The sequence below is a fragment of the Mobula hypostoma genome, chromosome 2 (genome assembly GCF_963921235.1).
Source record: "Mobula hypostoma chromosome 2, sMobHyp1.1, whole genome shotgun sequence".
In the NCBI taxonomy this organism is placed as follows: domain Eukaryota; kingdom Metazoa; phylum Chordata; class Chondrichthyes; order Myliobatiformes; family Myliobatidae; genus Mobula; species Mobula hypostoma.
In genome coordinates this window covers 237,494,851-237,515,664 of record NC_086098.1, presented here as the reverse complement: position 1 = coordinate 237,515,664, position 20,814 = coordinate 237,494,851, and the positions used below count along the sequence as shown (strand labels likewise).

The following is a 20,814-nucleotide window of genomic DNA, read 5'->3' as shown; positions in this document are numbered from 1 at the left end:
GGGTGGTGAATCTGTAGAAATCATTCCCACGGACAGTTGTGGAGTCCAGGTTTTGAGCATATTTAGAGCGGCGTTTGATTGGTTGTTGATTAGTAAGGATGTCAAAGGTTAGGGGGAGAATGCAGAAGAATGTGGTTGTGAGAGGGATAATAAATTGGTTATGATGGAATAACGGAGCAAGCTCGCTGGGCAGAATGGCCAAATTTTGTTGCTATGTCATTTGGTCTTATGGTATTTGGTTGAAAACCAAGCTGTTTTCCTTTCAGGCCAAAGACGTCTTGGTCAGATGCCGGTGTTTAACTTCACCAAATACTTCGGATATTGTCCGAACAGCGGTCTCTACAGCTCAAGATTCAAGAGTTTGTCATTCGTCAGCTACATCGAACAAAATTATTATTGCTTCGTTCCGACGCAGCATAAAACACAATGCAAACACAAAGAAGTACAATAAATATAAAGTTAATCCGATATGACGCATTGTACAATAACTGTGCTGCAGCGTAATTTGTAACCACATGCGGAATAACGACGGAAGTGACCATTAATGACTGCAATATAGTTTTGTTTATTATGTTACAATGTATTTGATTTATATAAAGGAAAATTCAAAATGATAACACAGAGGAAAGCTTTGAGATGAGACTTACACTATGCAATAAACCTCTGTTCTGCACTTAAGGTTTAAAATATGCCAGAATCACGACATCAATGTTAGCCCAACATTCTATTCACATATCATACAGCCCGTACAAATCTTGTCAATCTAGGAGTGCCAGATGTTCATTCAGTGGTTTTTAGTGTGATCCCAAATTCGGTCCATTTCTTCGCAACCCTTCAACCAGATTCTCATCTGCAGGGAGAAGATGATGCAGCGAAATCGAGGGAGGCGTAAAGGATCGGCGCTTGAGACTGGAATGTATAGCAAACATTGACAATCAAAGATATTGAAAAGAATGATCTCCGATTTTTCAACTGAGTCACGACAGTGCCAGCCTTCCTCTGCGAGATAACCCCAAAAGTAACTGCAGCAGATTAGTAAAGCATGGCTTCCGTTTCATAATTCCCTGTTGACTCCGTTCATAACTATCTTTCTTTTTTTTACCCAATCCCAAACATCATTGGTGAATCTTACAACGGGTTGCATTCACAATACGTACCTGAGCCGCAGTGCCGTGTACTTGGCGCGTCGCCAATTGACGATGGCTTCCTGTGTATTTAAAGAAAACGAATTGGAACTATTATTTGCCCGGCCAGTTTATAATTAGTTACAGAAATGTCATATGCCAGCAATCCAAATATGACGGTAGTCCCTAATAAACCAGGTGCTGCTCTATGCTATTTTTTTTTTCAATTTCATCGATGGTTCTTAGATGCGTCGCGACTTTCATATTCATTTCCAAATATGACAATGACCCCGAAAACGAGAATATTTCCAAACTACACAAAATGCTCCGTCATGGAATCCCATATACCCAGCAGGTGTTACATCTTGCTCAAGATTGACCTGCAAGCCAGCGGAGCGAAAGAGGGCCTTACATCTCCTTTGGTCGAGACGTATCTCCACCCCTCCACCCAAAGTAAAAAAAAAAAATATATATATATATATAACAATGGGAATAAACACTTTCTCTGTACCATAACAACATTGGCATAATATTTTAGTCTGAAACCGAACCGGAAATAAGAACTGAAATGACAAATATTAGAAAACAACTTGCACCCTTAAACATACCTAGCTTAACATTACCTTGGACAGAGGGAGGAAGAGCAATAACAGACATTAAAAATCCACCCAACAGGTAGATAAAACATTGATGGATATATTTCCGTACACGAAAACAGGATCCAGCATCCATGCTAGCATATGCAATACCGGTATGAAGTATTGTGCATTTCATTAAACTTCAATGAAAGCACAACTTAGAAAAATGAAGAGATTATCGTCACAAAAGAAAAGGGTAACCAATGGCAGAGCACAGCCCTCCACGGAAGACTTCCCATGATCCTTACAGACTAGATGTCGACAAAGAAATGTCGAATGCCTGGCTCAGAGTTGAAAACATTTCCCCAGAAAGATATCTTATGGCAAGATAGGAACAGGTAGGTAACACAAAAAACATCAAAAGTATGCAATAAAAGTCCAACAAATTCAAGACGATAAATTCAGAAAATGCCCTGAAAAACCAGGAACAATTCACCACATTGCAGGGTACTACAACATTTTAACTCAATGTGATTACTCACTAGGCATAATTAAATAACAAACATCATTTACGAAAATCTTGCTCTAAAGTCCAAACTCATAAAAAGCACTATACCTTACTGTAACTATAAGCCTAATTAAATTTTAGACTCAGTGTCCGACAAATTATGTTATGCCGCTGCATTATTACCGACCGGGCGATGCATAATATCTGCCTGGATATAATATCACAGGAAAAACAAGAAAGAACAATTAACTTAATAGATATAGCCATTCCAAACACAAAACACAGAGAAATAGCTAGGTGAAAGACACCAGATATGTGCGGATTAAAAGGGGAAATTGAAAGTGTATGGAACATGAACCATGTCCCAAAAGTGATATCTACAGCTAGTATCTCCTCAAAGTCTTTACACGGTAGAGTTAAACTTTTAGATCAACACAACAGTATTTCATAAATCTTCATAAAGCGAGAATACTAAACAGCTCTAGAATAGTACGAAGTTCCTAGCAATTAAGGCTATGCTTGGCTATGTCCATACCTCACAGTTTACCAGAGTGATCCAGGAAATAAAATGCGGTAAGAATAATAATATAAGCAGCACACAGAGACACACCATTGATAGTGGGAGAAAGGTTTTCTGGGATTGAGACCTCAGACCCCTAACCTCTGGGATTTCAGTCCAATTCGCCTTATTGTCGCCACAACTCCTTCCCTCGTCCTTCGCTCAAAACCCATTGGCAACAACGATCACACAGAGCCTTGAAACAAGGACGGCGGTAACTGTTAATACGTACAAGGATATGCTTTGAAAAGCCAACTCTCACCTGATCTACGCTGTTTAGAGATCCGAATAATAATTAGGATAACCAGGAAGACAAGGAGCCCAAGAAGTAACGTTATAGGAAGACACCAGCCTAGAGCAAGAGAATTGTTGTTTGGTGAAATCGTGGTTTCCAGGAACATTTTATTCGAGCTTTCATTTGGTTGTAATGTGAAAAAATTTATATTACCAGATGGTTTTTCAATCACTTATCTATAAGCCTTTAATTTTATAATTTTTGAAAATTTTTAACTTCTGTTACATGTCGTGCCTTGACCAGCACACTACGACAAAATCCCGATACATGTTAATGTATATGGCGAATAAGGGTGACCTTTGATCTTCAAACTTTAATGTACGACCAGATACCCATAGCAAGGACAAGCGAAGAACCACTCAAAGAATGAATTAGCCCATGAGGCAATACGGCTAATCAGAGCTTTTCCTCGATTTGCCTCGCAGCCACCTTGACAATTCCAATCAGTTCCCTGTTCACTATCCCAACTTGGAAAGACAGCGCCTTCCTCTCATCGTAGCCGTGTTCAATTCCCGGAAAACGCTCCAACCGCACTCTGAGATCATCAGGGACATCAGAGAGTTAAGAAGGAGGTTCACCCCTAGCTGTTCAAAGAGTTATTAGGGTTGGACAGCCAATGGTAGGTTTGCTGGGATAAGCAGATGCTTAAAAACTAATAAATAGAAATTAATACTGCTTTGCCGTTATTGAACCAGCAAATTATTCCAGCAGTTATAAGACCATAAGACATAGGAACAGAATTAGGCTGTTCGGCCCATTGAGTCTCTCTCGCCATTTCACCACAGAATGATATACATCAAAACTTTATGTACGAAACGTCGGCTCACCTTGAACGGGTTTATTTGTGTTATGGGACACGCTCTTGTTTATCATCTTTCCCGTACCCCCGAGCTGTGCGATGCAGGTACAGACTCCGCCGCTCACCCAGGTTTCCACTGGGACCCGCACCTGACTTCTAACAGTATAACCCTGGTCTGGGTCAAACCTGCCGGTATCGCTCCATCCTTCCGTGATCTGTCCGGATATGTTCCAATAAATGATAATCTGGTTAGAAGAAAGGCCGCCGACCAGACACACCAGGGCAACCGACCCGTTCGCCTCAGATGGTGGGACAAATACCTGCATGTAGGTCAGGTTGGTGGAGCTGTCTGGACAGAGATGGGGACACCGTTAAAAGCAGCTTCACGTGAAGCGGATGGCTGAGTATAATCCCACAGTCGAGTTGACTTACCTCCAACCAGGAGTGTCGGTCCTTTCACAAACGGCGAATAGCTGTTCACTCCAGCACAGTAGTAGAAACCCGAATCCTCCACCTGAACATTCCGGATTTCCAGCACTGATGTGCGATCGCCGGATCCTTTTTTGTAAGTAGTCCTACAGCCGTTCTTTTGGCAGTCCGTGGATTTGATCGCCACCGGGTGTTCGTCCGCACGCTGTTTGTACCAGAGCACATTGCTTGCGACCTCCAATCTGTACGTGAGTTCGCAGGAGAGTTCAACCATCTGACCGACAACTGCAGTCACTACAGACGCACTCTCGGAAAACGGGTTGGGTTCTGCAAATGGAATTAACATCAATGAATAAAAAAAATGTCTACTATGGAATCGGACGAATTCTGAATTAAACACATTGCCATAGTTTAAAAATACGTCGTTGTTTTAGGTTGTACTTATTGGCTAAGGTATCTCAACAACATCTAACTGACGACCAGAAGGAAAATGCATGTTAACTCGGTCAATTCGCAAGACTTTTCCTTTATTCGTTTACAGGATTTGTAGCCGGCAAAAGTAGTTTGTTTATCTATCCGCAGGTGACCTTAAATTGAGAAGTTTGGTGGCCATTTCAGGCAGGGCTCGCCGAACATTCTTCGTTGGTTTTGGCGTCACATAGGGACACAGAGGATCAGTGCGCCAGATTCGCTTCACCAATAGAAAATGAGCGAGACTTACCGACAAAATGATTTATAATTTATTTAGGTAGTTTTAGAATCAGCATTCATGACATTCTAGATTTATTTGATTCATTGAAATTTATTTCCCCAGTCGCATAGGATGTTCAATGCAGAGAGCTAGGCGAGGGTCGTGTGGGTAACTTAATCCCGATCATTGATCTGGTTTTATAACCGAACAACATTTCCACTGGGATAACAAACATACAAGGGCCCGTTTCTCCCAACATTTCGGCGATCTTCTTTGAAAGTTCCCTACGCCGACTCACTCACCGCAAACACGAAGCATCTGAACGGTAAGGAACAGGGTCAAAGCCTCTATCAACATCTGAAAGCGGTCCGGTAGTCGGCGGCGCGGCTCTCGACTCCCAGGAGTTGGATTGATTACAGCCGCGGCTCTGTGCAGCCTTTGAGCGGTTGTGGCCAACGCGCAGTGCCGAAGTTCCGGTTCGGGGCTGATAACATCCAATCCGCGCCTTGTGCTTGTTGCACCTGGTTACCGCGCCTTTTCGTCACAAGATCAAACGGTTTGGAGAAGTGTTCAGAAATATTGCCAAACAGAGCATAGTTTGAGCATAGTTTCCGGGATGTAGACATGTATATCGCTAACAAAACCGGCATTCATTTTCTTGACCAATTTCCCACAGAAGCTGGCGATGAGTCGACTGTGCGTACTTACTGCAGCCTCTCTTGTAAAGGTCCTCCTTGTTGTACAACAAGAAAGGGTTTAGAACACGAGAGATTGACGGCACACAGATATACAAGCCAGGATAATTTACGACAAGGAGGGGAACCTGCAGGGGTGTATTCCAGTCCATGCTACACTAGACTGCTTGCCTAGAGTTGGGGAACAGCTGTTAAAGTTGTCTGGGAGGGAACTGCAGTGAATTTTGATCGGGGTACTTTACAATGGACAGTACCGAGTTCGCGTTGTTGGAACTACACCAATAGAGACCTGCAGACAGTATTCCATTGAATGCCTGAACTTTGTTAAGGTAAAAATTGAGGGTGTTGTCAAAAAGTATTACTCGCTCTGCGATTCCAACCTCTAACCTGGACCTTTAGTCACTGTAATTCATAGAGCGAACGGCGATTATAGTTACTGGTGATTCCTATAGCGTTGTTGCAATGCTGAGGCTTTGTAAGGCATTGGACAGACAGTAACTGGATTATTTTGAGTAGTTTTGCGCCCCTTATCTAAGGGAGGACGAGATTCCATCGGAGATGGTGCAGGGAATGTACACTAGAATGACCTTGGCAATGAAAGAATTAACAAATGAAGAGCGTTTGATTGCTCTGCGCTTGTACTCACAGGAGTTTAGAAAATGGTGGTGGTAGTGATAGTGGGGCGGCGGTGGAATCTTCTTGAAACCCATCGAATATTGAAAGGGCTATATTGTGTAGTGGTGGAGACGATGTTTCCAAATGTGGGAATGTCTATGATCACAGAGCACAACCTTAGAATAGTATGACGTCCCTCCAGAACATTGATATTTATTTATTTATTTATTTTTGGCCAGAGGCTGGTGAATCTGTGAAACACATTGTCACAGACGGTTGTGGAGGTCATGTATAGGGTGTATTTAAAGCTGAGATTGATCTGTTCTTGATTAGTAAGGGCATCAAAGGTTTCGGGGAAAAGGCAGGAAAACCTGTTTGAAACGGGATAATCAGACATGATAGAATGGTGGAGCAGGCTCGATGCGCTGAATAGCCGAATTCTGCTCCTATGTCGCAGGGTTACAGGATTACGCAGGATTCTTTGAAGTTGCATTAAAAATCGATGTTGGAGATGCCCAATGCCCCGAGATTATTTCTGTTGATTTATTTAAATTGCAACGTTGTTCACATTGCGATTCTCGTATTAACAGGACTCAACCTAGGGCAAAATATATGTTTAATTTCCACAAATATGCTCGTTGTGGGCTGCAGTGCCTTCCAGTGTAACATGTAACATTAACGCAAAGAGGCTGACCTTTGGGCAGCAGCGTCCAAGCTACAAAAACAGTAAACCCACACAAAGGTTCCAGTTCGGTCACGTTTTCCAACTTAAATGTTAACTGTTGCTACAACTGTTTAACAGCATTTGAAGCGCCTGAAAATGAAATAGATTCATTATGAGTGAATCTGTCGGCGAATTTCACGGTAGTAGTTCACTGGGCACTCTGATGACAGCACGCTCTGCCGACTTTGTGTCAGGGGCTGAATCGTTTCCTTGTTACTGAAGCTCAGATCTCCCTCGAGCACCAATTTAGTTACGGCACAACATGACCATTTCGGTCCAAAACCAGCAGTTATGCTTTCAATTCAGAATTAGATCTAGTTCACTCTCCGTCCCTCATTTCAAAGTCATTAGCTCTGATGCAGAGTTTCGGTCCGAAACGTTACCTGTTTATTCCTGTCTAAAGTATGTGCATGAGTTCTGAGTTTTTCAACATTTTGTGAGTGTACTCTGAAAGTTAACTTCCTCTCATAAGTGCTCCCTCGTGGCGATTCTTCTTCTTAACCCATACTGCATCATAGGCCACTGACAGCATCTTTAGAGAGTACTCTGTCAAGTGCTAGCCTTTCTAATTGTCTCCAGATGGAGCCCAACTTCGAAGATCTTTGCCCACCCATAGAACAGGCCTTTGGAACTTCTGTTGGGCGTTTCTGTAGCTTTGTGTTTTTACATGATGAGGTTGCTAGTCCCACGTCAAGCCTCAGTCTTTCGCAACCGGGCGTGGTGCCGCCTCTGTAGAAGGTCAACTGGTGCTTCTGTTTTGCAGTAACTCATAAGAACATATCAAATAGGAGCAGGAGTAGGGCATCTGGCACGTCAAGGCTGCTCCGCCATTCAATAAGATCATGGTTAACCTGGCCATGAACTCATCTCCATTTACCTGCATTTTCACAATAACCCTTAATTCCCCTACTATGCAAAATATATCCTCCGTTGCTTCACTGAGGAGATAATTCCACAGGTCCTCTGCACCGCCTCCAAAGCCAGTATATTTTTCCTCACCGGCACCTTGTACAGTTGCAGCATAACCTCCCTGCTCTTGAATGCGATCCCTCCATCAATGAAGGCTAACATTCTATCTGTCTTCTTGATAGCGCACTGCACCTGCAAACTAACCTTTTGTGATTCATGTATAAACACTTCCAAGTTCCTTTTAGAATGCTAATTTTTTTTACCATTGAAGTAATAATCTGCTCTTTCGTTTTTCCTTCCAAAGTTGATGACTTCTCATTTAACAAATTATACTCCATCTTCCAGACACTTGCCACTCACTTAACATATCTATATCTCTCTGCAGACTCTCCGTATCTTCCGCACAACTTGTTTTTCCACTCTATTAGTAGAATCAACAAACTTAACTACACTACTCTCGGCCCCGTCTTCCAAATTGTTAATGTCTATCGTGAATAGATGCGGGTCCAGTACCAACGCCTGCGGCACACAGTTCATCACTGTTTGTCAACCAGAGTAATACCCATGTTCCCAACTCTTTTCTTTCTATTTGTTAACCAACCCTCTATCCATGCCAATACTCACCCCCAACTCTTTGCATCTTATACGGTACCTTATCGATCGCATTCTGGAAATACAAATAATTAAAGTCCAGCTGTTTTCCTCTATCCACTGCGCTCGTTATGTCCTCAAAGAGCTCCAGTACCTTTGTCAAACAGGACCTGCGTTTGCCTGATTGATCCATTTCTTTCCTTTTTTTTTTAATGAGGGCTTCAAGCATTTTCCCAACTACGGATGTTAAACTAACTGGCCTATTGTTACCTGTCTTTTGCCTACATCCTTTTTTGAACTGTGGCGTGATATACGCCGTCTTCCAATCCGCCAGGACCTGCCCAGAGTCCAGGGAATTTTGGTAAATTATTATCAAAGCCACCACTGTAACTTCTGCCATTTCTTTCATTACCCTGGGATGCATTCCATCGGGACTAGGGGACTTCTCTATTTTTAGGCCAACAAATTTGCTCTACACTACCGTTTTAGTGATAGCTATTGTATCGAGGTGCTCAACTCCCATCGCAGCCATAGCGTTTCTTTTTGGCATGTTAGACAGTTCCTGTACCGTGAAGAAAAGCACAACATACTCCTTCAAATCCTCTGCTATTTCATCATGACCCAATATTAATTCCACTTTCTCGTCCTCCAATGGACTTACATTCACTTTAGTCACTCTTCTAGGCTTTAGATAATTAGGAAAATTCTTTTACTATCTGTTTTCTATGTTTTGTGCTAGTTTATATCCATAATGTAGCTTCCCTTTCCTTATTGCTCGCTAAGTGGTTCTTCGTTGCTTTTTGCAGCGTCCCCAGTTCTCAAGGTTCCCACTAGTCTTGGTGACTTTTTATGCTCGAGCTTTTAATTTGTTGCCTTCTTTTATTTCCTTACTTATCCAAGACCGGCTTTCCCCACTCTAACTTTCCTTTCTTTTAACTGGAATATACATTTGTTGAGCACATCTTTGTTGAGCTCTCTCTCACTTCTCTCCATGCCACCCATCGCCATCTACTTCCGTTTCTTTCCCACTCGTGTGACCACCTAATTTGGTGTTAAATCTGCTGCTGCTGTTCACCGCCTCGTGCGAGTTCCGCATTGTTCGCAATCGGAAACTTTTAAATATTTCCCGATTTTCATGTTGGATCTATTAGGGATGATCCGTGTGACCGCTCCTCCCACCCGGTCTTGCGGTCAGCCACTATTCTCCTGCTTATCAAAAACACAGGAGAATCAGCAGATGCTGGAAATCCGGAACATCACAAAAATAATGCTGAAGGAACTCATAAGTCAGGCAACATCAATGGGGATGTCCTGATGAAAGGCCTGGGCCCGAAACAACGACTATTCATTCCCCTTCATAGATACTGTATGATCTGCTGAATTCCTTCAGCACTTTGTGTGCGTATTGCTCACTCCCATCGAACTATTCGATAAAGTTGGTTTCCACTTTGGCCTTTTTTTGTTATTCGGTATCACCTCTAAGTTCTAGTACCGTTCTGGTAAAACGCTTACTATGGTACCTTTTTGCAAAGCTTGCAATATTGCGCAGATCAGAACCAGAGAGCTTCATAGAAATTCATGTAACTTTCTTCATCTTCGGTGAACTGTTTTCTGTTTGTAGATAGGTGGGTGAGAGGTGTGGGTCGACTAAGAGGGAGAAGCCTTGGGATGGAAAGAATTTGTTAGCAATTCATTCTTTGATCCGTACAAGTTGATAGCTATACCCGTCAGACTGCACCTCACCAAATACACTGAATTCATTTGCATACACGAGAAAATCTACAGATACTGGAAATTCAAGCACCACACACAAAATGCTACCTGGCCTGCTGCGTTCCACCAGCATTTGTGTGCGTTGCTTGAATTAATTTACAATTACATTTGGCACGCAGGCTTTCATACATTCAATAACCACTTTATTGCGTGTACCTATTAAAGAGCCCACTAAGTGCATGTTCGTGGTCTTGAATTTTGAATCACCTCAGGATTCGACGTGTTGTGCGTTCATAAACGCTCTTCTGCACACCACCTTTGGAATGCATGGTTATTTGAGATATTGTTGCCTTGCTGTAAGCTTGATCCAGTCTAGCTATTTTCTTCTGATCTCTCTCAGAGACAAGACATTGGCGCCAACAAAATTGCCGCTCACTAGATGATTTTATTTGCTTTCCTTTACAGACTCCGTAAACTCCAGAGACTGTTTTTCATGAAAATCCTTGGAGATCAGTAGTTTCTGAAAGATGTTATTCAACTTGGAAGAGTGCAGAAAAGGTTTACAAAGATGTTAGGACTCGCGGGACGAATTACATGGATACGTTAGACAGGCCAGGACTTCATTCTTCATCAAATATCTTGCACCTACCGCATTTCCCCCAGAAACGCAAGTTATTGCCGCTCTACTGACATGCTTGCCAGCTGCTGCTTCCAGTTTACTTTGGCCAACTCCTCTCTCATACCACTGTAGTTTCCCTTCACTAAAATACTGCTGAATCAGACTTTACTTTTTCTCTGTGAAATTTGAAGTTGGACACAACTATATTGGGATGACTGCTTTCTCAAGGTTCTTTTACCTGAAGCTCGCTAAGCACCTCCAGTTTATTACATAAAACCCAATCCAGTATTGCTGCTCCCCGAGTAGGGTCAACGGAAAAGCTGCTCTAAAAAGCTTACTCTTAGAAATTCAACAGTCTCACTGTCTTGAGATCCATTGCCAACTTAATTTTCGCAACCGACCTGATTGATTAAACTCCATTAACTACATTGCTCTTTTGATTCGCCTTTTCGTTTTCCTTTTGTAACGTGTGGTTGACCTCCCAGCTTCAGTTGAGACGCCTGTATATAAGTGCCAGCGATGTCCTTTCACCCTTGCAGTTCCTTCACTCAACCCACAATGATTCAACATCTTCCAAACATATGGCACATCTGATTTGATTTTACTCGTAGAACCACACCACCCCCTCTGCCTACCTTCCTATCCCTCTGATATAACGTATAACCTTGGACATGCAGCTCACAACTACAACCACCGTTCAGCGATTCACTGAGGGACACAACATCATACCGGCAATCTGTAATATTTCAAGAAGATCATTCACCTTATTTATTATACTACGCGCATTTAGATACAACACTTAGGTACGGGATTTACTACCCTTTCTGAGTCTGTATCCTTAATGATTTGATACTCAGCCTGCTGCCTGCAACTAAGTCCCATCACCTGCGATCACTTCCTGACAATCTGACTGCACGCTAACTTTAGATTTTTACTATCCATCCTATCCTGAGTCCCATCAACACCGGTTCCCACCGATCTGCCAAGTCAGTTGAAACTCTGCCCAACAGTCCTAACACACCCGTCCGCGAGAATATTGGTCACCCTCGGGTTCAGGTGCAACCCATCACTTTTGAGCAGGTCATACCTCCCCCAGAATAGAACCCAATTATACAAGAAGCTGAAGCCCCGCCCGCTGCATCAGCTTCTCAGCCACGTATATTCTGCCAAATAGTCCTGTTTTTACCCTCACTAGCGCGTGGCGCAGGCAGCAATCCAGAAATTACTATTCGGGGGGTCCTGCTTCTCAGCTTTCTACCTAGCTCTCGAAAGTCTCTTTTCAGGACCTCATATCTTTTCCTTCCCCTAACATTGGTAGCAATATGCACAAAGAAATCTGGATGCTTTCTCTCTGAGACATGCCTGACCCTCGCACCTGGGAGGTAACATACTATCCGGGTGTCCCGTTCAAGTCTACAGATTCTCCTGTCTGTCTCCCTCTTTATTGAGTTTCCTATCACTACCGCTCTTTTCTTCACTCTCTCTCTCTCTTTCCCTTCTACATCACGGACCATGCTCAGTCCCTGTAACCCGATCATCGTGGCATTCTCCCGGGTGGTCATCTTCCACAAAAGTATCCAAAGCGGTATGCTTGTTTTTGAGAGGGATGGCCACAGGGGAGTTATGATCTAACTGCCCATTTCTATTTCTCCTGACAGTCACCCAGCTACTCGCCTCCTGTAACTTCGGGGTGACTACCTCCCTGTAACTTTGATCAATTATATCCTTGCTATCTTCACATTAAGGAAGCGCCTGCAGATCACCCGGGAAACAGGGATAGAAAATGTAATCGGCAAACCTCTTGGTGATCTCTTGGTAATAGCGTTACAACTTACGCAATAGAACGATTGGCAATCAGCAGACGCGGTACATGTTACACGCCGCCTGTAAAGTGATTCACAAGAGTTTGCTGGAAAAAGGTCCAGCTGTTCATAGTGTATATCCAAACACCCGGATAAGGCAACGAAGTGTAATATTGCCATGTTTGTTAATTATCAGTGTTATCAGGACAGTGCAGAAAGACTGAGTTGATGTTCACAGGTTAGCAAAACAGGCAGGGATACAAAATACCGAATAAAATGTGGAAGATGTGAGGCCGTGTAGAAAAATGTTCTAAGTTGGAGTTTCATTCAATGGCGAAAGGGTAAGGTCATGTGTGCAAGTTCATGTTGAAGTTTATTGCATATTAGCCATACACACGTACACAGAAAAACCACCCTGCCTCTGAAAACACAGTAGATAAAGCCATACACATTAGATACAGTAACGATCCAAAAGATGCAGTCAGAAAATAGATATTAGTACATGTGTCTGAGTGGCATGGCCTGTAGATAGAGCCGTTGACATAAAGTGTGAAGTGAATGGTTATGTAAGACAAAATAATGTTTATTTATCCATGTATGTATGCATTTGTTTGTTTTGTATTTGCACAGTTTGAGCTATTTGGCACGTTGGCTATTTGTTCGTCTCAGTGTTTAGCTTTTCATTGATCCCATTGTGTTCCTTTATATATACTGTGAATGCCCACGAGTCAATGAAACTCAGGGTTGTATATAATGACTTACTGCACTTTGATAGCAAATTTGTTCTGAACTTTGAATATTATAATCCCAAGCCTGTGACCACGGTCCAATTTATAAGCCTCAATTTACTCAATCCAGTGGTTTCTGATCAGTAGTCCCACCGGATGCAGATGACGAAATAAGGTCATGGAACGCCACGGGCTGGTGGTCAGATCGTTTCCTGTTGACAGATCCAATTGCTGGATCTAATGTAGTCAGACTGATGTTTGCTCCTAGCAGCCTTGTCGGATTATCTTTAGAGTCTTGTTCCATGCCTCAATATCTCACTGTCGGAAAATTACATGAAAGGGATTTCAGATGACGGTTCTCGGACGTAAACGGCGACTGTCTATTTTCCTGCATAGATACTGCCTGACCGGTTCAGTCCTTCCAGCTCTTTCTGAGTTTCTTTAGATTCCAGCGTCTGCTGCTGTTTGCATCTCCAGGCAATTATTGCTGAACATCCCTAATTCCCATGTAAAGATACGCGGAAGATTCACTGCCAAGAGGAGCATTCCTCATGGCCTGCTGCGTTGATTACTGCGTTGCCACTGCAACCCCTCTGCAAAACGACTGACCTCAATGTCTGACGTTAAAGGAAATTCTGCCCAGGCCCGCTTTGGAGACTTTAGAGAGTAAAAACACTTGTCGGTTGGAAGTGACAAGTTTCAGCGAATGCCTTTATTCTCTCACAAGCAAAGCAGCGACTTGCTTTCCGCAGGAATGACAAATTCTCAGATAGGAACTGATGCATTGTCGAGGTGATTCTGGGATGGCATGGAGACTTTGTAGGAATTTGATATGACCTTTAAAAGTTTTGTTCTCATTAGCCATTCTGAGCAGAGACGAGGGGCCGAGTGCCAGCACCAGCCACACTCATTGTTCCAGAGGGAAGCAGCCGAAACAATGTTTAAAATAAGTTTACCTGAGTATTGTCCAAAGTTTTGCAGGCCTGGATGTGTGATACAAACTGAAGGTGAAACAATCTTGAAAATTGGGGTTAAGGTTTGAAAAATCAGCAAGGTTGCTATTCAAAGTTTCCGAAGGTCAGCAAATCAATCTCCGCCCACATTCTTTCCCTCCCACCACCCACTCATTTACATCACAATTAATAAACTGACCCGGAGACTCCAGTTTGTAGGCTCTGAAATCTGAGCAGTTCCCGCAGATTGCACAAACAGCGCATGATTCGGTTAGAGTTTTTGGGCGCTCACTGTCTGCACCTGTCCGGAGGAATGTCCCCAGCGCTGCATCTCCTGTGGGTTCTGCTGGTTCATTTAGCAGGTGAGAGTCGGATGGTTACCGCTGGGATTATCCGATAAAATTGGGATAACTACTAATTTTTATTTTGCTCCAAGTCAACCAGTGGTTTTATTCTGTTGTATTGGAGATCTCCACGCGGCCCCAGTGCTCAGTCAGACCCCAATGTCCGGACCTGTTTCCGCGGGTCAAACTGTCCGCTTAGAGTGTCGAATGCAGAATGGTGATGTTGGAAGTTACTCCATGAACTGGTACCAAGAGTATCCCGGCGAGAGACCGGAGTGGGTGTTAGAACATTACCCAAACAATAATATATACCGAGGGACAGGGATCACAGACCGTTTTGAACCGTCCAGAGACTCCTCCAGCAACAGTCACATTCTGACCATCAGCAGTTTGGAGCCCCGGGATTCCGCCGTCTATTACTGTGCAGCGTGGTATAATGGAGGTATCTTCGGTCCAGGCACCAGCCTAGATATTAAGAGTAAGTGACTTCCTCATCCCGTTAACAACAATTCCTACTGCAGCCACTCTCATGCTCCACAGCTGGAAACAATCCTGTCCAGGGGAGACTTGGTATATATCTACACTGTGGGAAGTTCCATCCGTGTCTGTCTGGCACAAGAGGCCCTTCAGCCCATCCAGTCAGCCTTAGCAATCAAATTACTGACCGTTTGATTTGTGAACAATTGTTTTTGTTGGGCAGTTTCCGACCTCCCTCCTCTTTAACTCAATAGGCCTCATGGGTTCCGTTATTGGCATTGGTTTATTTTTGCCACTTTTCACAAGATGTAATGAAAAGTTTGTTTTGCATACTGTCCATAAAGATCACATGATGACAGTGCATTGAGTTGAACACAGCTTAATGCAGAATGAAACGAAACAGCCGCAGAGAAAGTGCAGTGCAGGTAGGTAAGTTGCAAGATCATAAGGAGGTAGATTGTGAGATCAATCGTCCATTTATCGTACCAGAGAACCATTTAATAGTTTATTACAGCGGCCCCTCTATGATGTCGAATTAAACCAATCCCTACTATCGACACAGATTCCATATCCCTCCATTCTCTGCACACTCATGTGTCCGTCCAACAGCTTCGTAAACTACCCTACCGTATCTGCCGCCTTCACCTCATGCACCCTCCACTCTGTACAAAAAGTAAACATTCACCGAATTCCTCCTGTAAATTTTCCAACTCTAGGCTTAGAGTTCTGCCCCGGGGAAGACATCTTGACTATCGATTCTATCGCTACCTCCCATATTTTCTTGAATAATGTTCACACATAATTGGGAAAATGATTGTTACCACAAGCATGACATTTACCCTTACCGCTTCATCCATCACTTCTGAGAGCATGTTTGTGGCGAATATTCCTTAATATTTCTGGGAGCGGTAAATCCGGGACATAGGGCAGGTTGTTCACCGCTTGACGTTAATGCAATTCACAGTTTGTGATTAAGAACCGTGCCATTGTGATTGTAGAAAACCCAGGAGAAGTACACCAGCCTTTAAAAACAATACAAACTAGGAGTAGGTGCTCGGTAGAAAACAGGCTGGTCACAGAGTCGAGCGGCAATAGACGGGTTACTTGGGGTTCGGAATGCAATCTGAGTCTGAACGAGCAGTTTCACCTCATCCCGCTTCTCACCGGTTCACAGGCTTGTTCTTTTTCTCCATCATTTCCTCTTCAGTCACTGGGTACTGAGTCTTGGATATTCACTGAGCTTCCCCGAACTCGGGACACCCCAAGGAGCCTTCATTCTATCATCAACTGAATGTGTAATATTCTTAGTTATTGTCCTAAGATGTCAGGATTTCGGGAGTTACTGGAGAACAACAACGAAATGATCTCACAAATGGGACTAATCATATAGGCACAGTACGGGGAATTAGCGAAGTGGTCGAGTAGATTTGAAGTTATCATTTAACACAATGCAGTGCCGAGAATTGAGTGGATTCAAAAACATTCTTTGAAATAAATGAAGTCAAGTCGTAGCCGCGCAAGGCTGCGAATAATCCGGGCAACTCTTCATTTAAAGGTTTGTACCCGAGTGGTCAAATGTGCCGTATACTGTATCCCAATGCCTGTGTTAATTTCGGCGCTGGTGTTTCGATCTCTGAACAGTCCATGAAATAACATTGTTCTTATTTCTCTCCGTCTCCTCTCTCACACAGGTAGCGAATCCTGGGAGCTCTCAGTTCTTCTGCTCCCTCCCTCTCCGGAGGAGACCGGCAGGGGTTCGGCCACTCTCTCCTGTCTGGTGAGTGGCTTTAAGCCGGGCTTGGTAGCGCTGCGCTGGACTGTCGATGGAGTCCAGACGGAGAGCGGCGTGACAACAGGCGCTGTCTCCCTGGACACTGAACAGACCTACAGGCTGAGCAGTTACCTGCGGGTAACCACCGCTGCCTGGAACAAGGGCTCGAGTTATTCCTGCAGCGTGAGCCACAGCTCACTGAGCTCGCCGCTGCGCAACACCATCTCTTCGTCCGCCTGTGCGCAGTGAGAGTGTGCCGGCTGGCAGCTCACGTGGATTGTTTGCTCTTGTTTAGTGCAGTGAAGCAATCATTGGATCTGTAAGGCAGCCCAAGGCAATGTAATTGTGTAGCAATGTTCGCCTATGCAAACAATCAGAATGTTTAATGATTTCAGAAAAGTTGGCTTTAATAATCCATCTTTTGCGAAATAATTTTGTGTAGAATTGTCCCCACTGTGCTGTGTCTGAACTACCGCTGTGTGTAGACTCAGGAGCGATCTCCCATATGTGTTTGGAATTTGTGTGACAATACTCTAAATAAAAGAGGAAACAGCGGTAGATTTATCGTGTCTTGTCTTTACTTGGCAATGGCAGTATGTTGGGGGGAATGGTCGTGGTCAACGTGCCGTCTCGCAGCCTCAATCAGAATTGAAATTCTATCGACTCCAAAATCTTATTCCGCTTTCTACTCTCTGTTTCCTGAGCTTTCTTTGTCCGTCAGCACTCATACCGCATTCACTGGACCCTTCTATTCCTCGTCATCCTGCACTCTGCTCTTCATTTACAACCATCCCTGTTGGGGGAGATCAACATTCCCACTGCCTTATTGCCAGCGTCTTACCATAATTGGGAGTGTTACACTGTAGGGATGTTTCCCCGTGACGTGACCATTCTCTCCATCGAATCCGTTAGTTCCTGAATGAAGACCATCGGCCTCACTTCCCACCCTGATATCAACGCCACCACCCGCCACACCCACTCCCACACATTAGCTTCTATAACTCATAGTTATAGTCGAAGTTAAAGATAAATTTGTTATTAAAGTATGTATACGTCTTCATATGCGACCATGAGTCTCTTGTTCTTACAGGTATTCACAGAAGAATAAAGAAGTAGAATAGATGCAACGAAAATCTACACACAAAGAATGAGAAACACAAAGACGAATAACCGCGAATAAATAAATGGATAGATAGAAAAATAGACAGATAAATAAATAAAAAACATGCAAAAATAGATAAATCAATTACATTCAAACAATCATAAATAAATAAACAAACAAACAGATATTAAGGAATAACGTATAAATCCATAAATAAAACTGAGGACATGAGTTTTAAAGTGAGTCTATAGATCGTGGAATCAGTTCAGAGGTGCAGTGATTAAAGTCATCTGCTTTGGTTCAGGGGCCTGATGATTGAACTCTTTCTGAAACTTGTAGTGCGGGATCTAAGACTGTAATTGTCAGATGGGAGAGAGTTGCTGAAGTGCGAAACAAGTGTGAGATGACTACAGAGCCCCCTTTTAATTATGTTAAATTTAAATCTTGTCTTATCAATAGCGTGGTCTTTATAGAGGGTGTGACTGATAAGACGACTGCAAGTGTTAGCCACGCACACCCAGCGACTTCAGTAACATTTCACAAAATCATTTACGGTTGTCTGACCTGTTCATTTTTTTCAAGAATTTGGTGTAGAAATCTAACTTCGTCATTAATTAGATTTTAATGTTGGTTGGATGGCGTCAACCTGTTCCTGGACCGTGCTAATAACACTATTTATGGATTTATACAGGGAAACGTGGGCGACGTTCGAGAAAATAAATCCTGTCCATAGGATAGAAGTCAAATGAACGATCGGAAAAATGACGACCACACTTGGTTCACTGGAGCAATTAACATTTTTAACATTTTTAAACAGCTTTGTAAATACTGGGACAGTCAAGCGCATTATAAAACACTAAAAACAGAACAATCAATGAAGATAAAATAGAATACATTAAATATTTTAAAACATTAGATTTATTCGGCATACATAGAAACAAACAATGCAGTTTGCGTCAAATCAAATCCATTAGGATTGTACTGGGGTCAGAACGGAAGTGTCACCACGTTTTTGGCGACAACATGTATTTATTTGATATTTATTCTTTTAGTATCATATAGGGGGGCGCTGGTGAGCGGACCCAAATACAAGCCGCAAACACTTAAGTACTAGGAACAGGACTAGGTGTGTCGAGAAAGCAAGGAAAGTAGGGAAGAAACGACGCTGGACAAGCCACAGGCCCAGGCCGAGATAAGTATACAGGGCATGGGCTAGGACTGGACTAGGAAAGCAGGACCTGGACAAGGAACAAGCAACTTGGAACCTGGACAAGGACTCCGAGCCAGAGACTTGACAGGACCGCGGAACCTGTGTCTAGACGCGGGCTTGGACTTCCGATCTAGGCGAGGACAAGACGTGGCAAGGCAACAGGACTGGACGTGGCGGCAGGACGCAGGACTCCTGGGCAGGACGCGGGACCAGAACTGGATGAGGACACGAAGCTAAGACTTGGACTTGGGAGAATCGAACACAGAACACAGAGCCTTAGTCTTCAGAGACAGGTACGCAGAGCACAGAGCCTCGGTAATCATGGGAGACAGAAGCGCAGAACATAGAGCCTTGGTCTTGAGGGACAGGAAGGCAGAACGCAAAGCCTTGGTCTTGAGAGACAGGAACATGGAACACAGAGCCGGGACCCTCCTTGGAAACAGGACTTAGGGCCGGGACTCATAGACAGAAAACAGAGCAAGGACTCCTCTTTGGGAACAGGACGTAGGGTTGGGACTCGTACGCAGAATGCTGAACACGATGAGACGGTTCCCAACACTAGGTTGCTGCAAACGGCCGGACCTACATAGCGAAGGCATGGACAGAGAGACTGTTCCCAACACAAATTTGTGGCAAACGGCCAGACCTACCTAGCGAAGGCGTGGACACGGAGACAGTTGCAAACAACGAAAGACAGTTCCTTATCTAGACACAGCAGGGCTCCGGTCTTGCTCCGGTGGTAGAACTTGACGGAGAGAACGCAGGCGAAGCTTCAGACGAGGTTTCAGACGAAAGGAAGAAGGCGAGGCTTCAGGCGAAAGGTAGCAGGCGAGGCTTCAGTCAAAAGGTAGTAGGCGAGGCTACAACCAAGGGCTACAGAAGGAAGGGAAAGGAAGGGAAGCGAACAGTCTAGCCAATGAAGTTGAACTCAGGAGCTATTTATGTAGCCAGACCAAAATGAGAATCACGTGCCTCAATTAAGGCACACAACAGGACAAGAGAAAACCGGAAAACCTAGAATAAGGATTCATGGGCAGGACCGTGATCCAGAATGCGGACTTCACGGACCGGACCATAATATTCACCTCTCTATCTGTCTTTATATCTGTCTATCTAACTGTCTGTCTATCTATGCATCTATCTGTCTACTAACTTATTCATTTATTTATTCATTCAGCGATACAGTACGTAACACAACTTTCTGGCCGAACGAGACGCGCCGCCTAGCATCTCACTGTTTTGACCCAATTGCAATCAGAGGACAATTTGCAATAACCAACTAACCTACTAACAGGTAATTCTTTTGACTGTAGAAAGAAACCAGAGAACCTAGAGGATGCAGCACCTGTCATTATCTCCAGTTGAACTTTGTCTTTTTGTGTGTTTTTCCCCGAGCCCTCAGTCTGTGATTTTGTATTAACATGTGCTCTTGTTTGTTTTCATGCCCCAAATGCCCCTGTCCCCGCTCCTGCTCTGCTCCAGCCCCTGTACTACTGAGTACTCCGCCTCTCACCTGTTTCTCATTATTACCTGTTTTGCCGCCACTTCTGTCTCATTGTGCTTCACCTATCATCTGCC

General features: G+C 43.7%; 2 protein-coding genes across 2 annotated transcripts; one reads left to right on the top strand and one right to left on the bottom strand.

Moving 5' to 3' along the window:
* Positions 1-279: 279 nt before the first annotated feature.
* Positions 280-9,613, bottom strand: LOC134357988 (uncharacterized). Its single transcript, XM_063069838.1, has 7 exons — positions 9,501-9,613; positions 5,286-5,419; positions 4,296-4,619; positions 3,892-4,212; positions 3,032-3,121; positions 1,158-1,207; positions 280-909 (listed from the first exon to the last, which is right to left on the bottom strand). Exons 1-7 carry the CDS (start codon positions 9,611-9,613, stop codon positions 847-849), a joined length of 1,095 nt encoding a protein of 364 aa, XP_062925908.1. The 3' UTR covers positions 280-846.
* Positions 9,614-14,639: 5,026 nt separating this feature from the next.
* LOC134337250 (immunoglobulin lambda-1 light chain-like) lies at positions 14,640-17,261 on the top strand. The gene is made up of 3 exons (XM_063032101.1): positions 14,640-14,694; positions 14,801-15,154; positions 16,845-17,261. Exons 1-3 carry the CDS (start codon positions 14,646-14,648, stop codon positions 17,171-17,173), a joined length of 732 nt encoding a protein of 243 aa, XP_062888171.1. The 5' UTR covers positions 14,640-14,645; the 3' UTR covers positions 17,174-17,261.
* Positions 17,262-20,814: the final 3,553 nt, after the last annotated feature.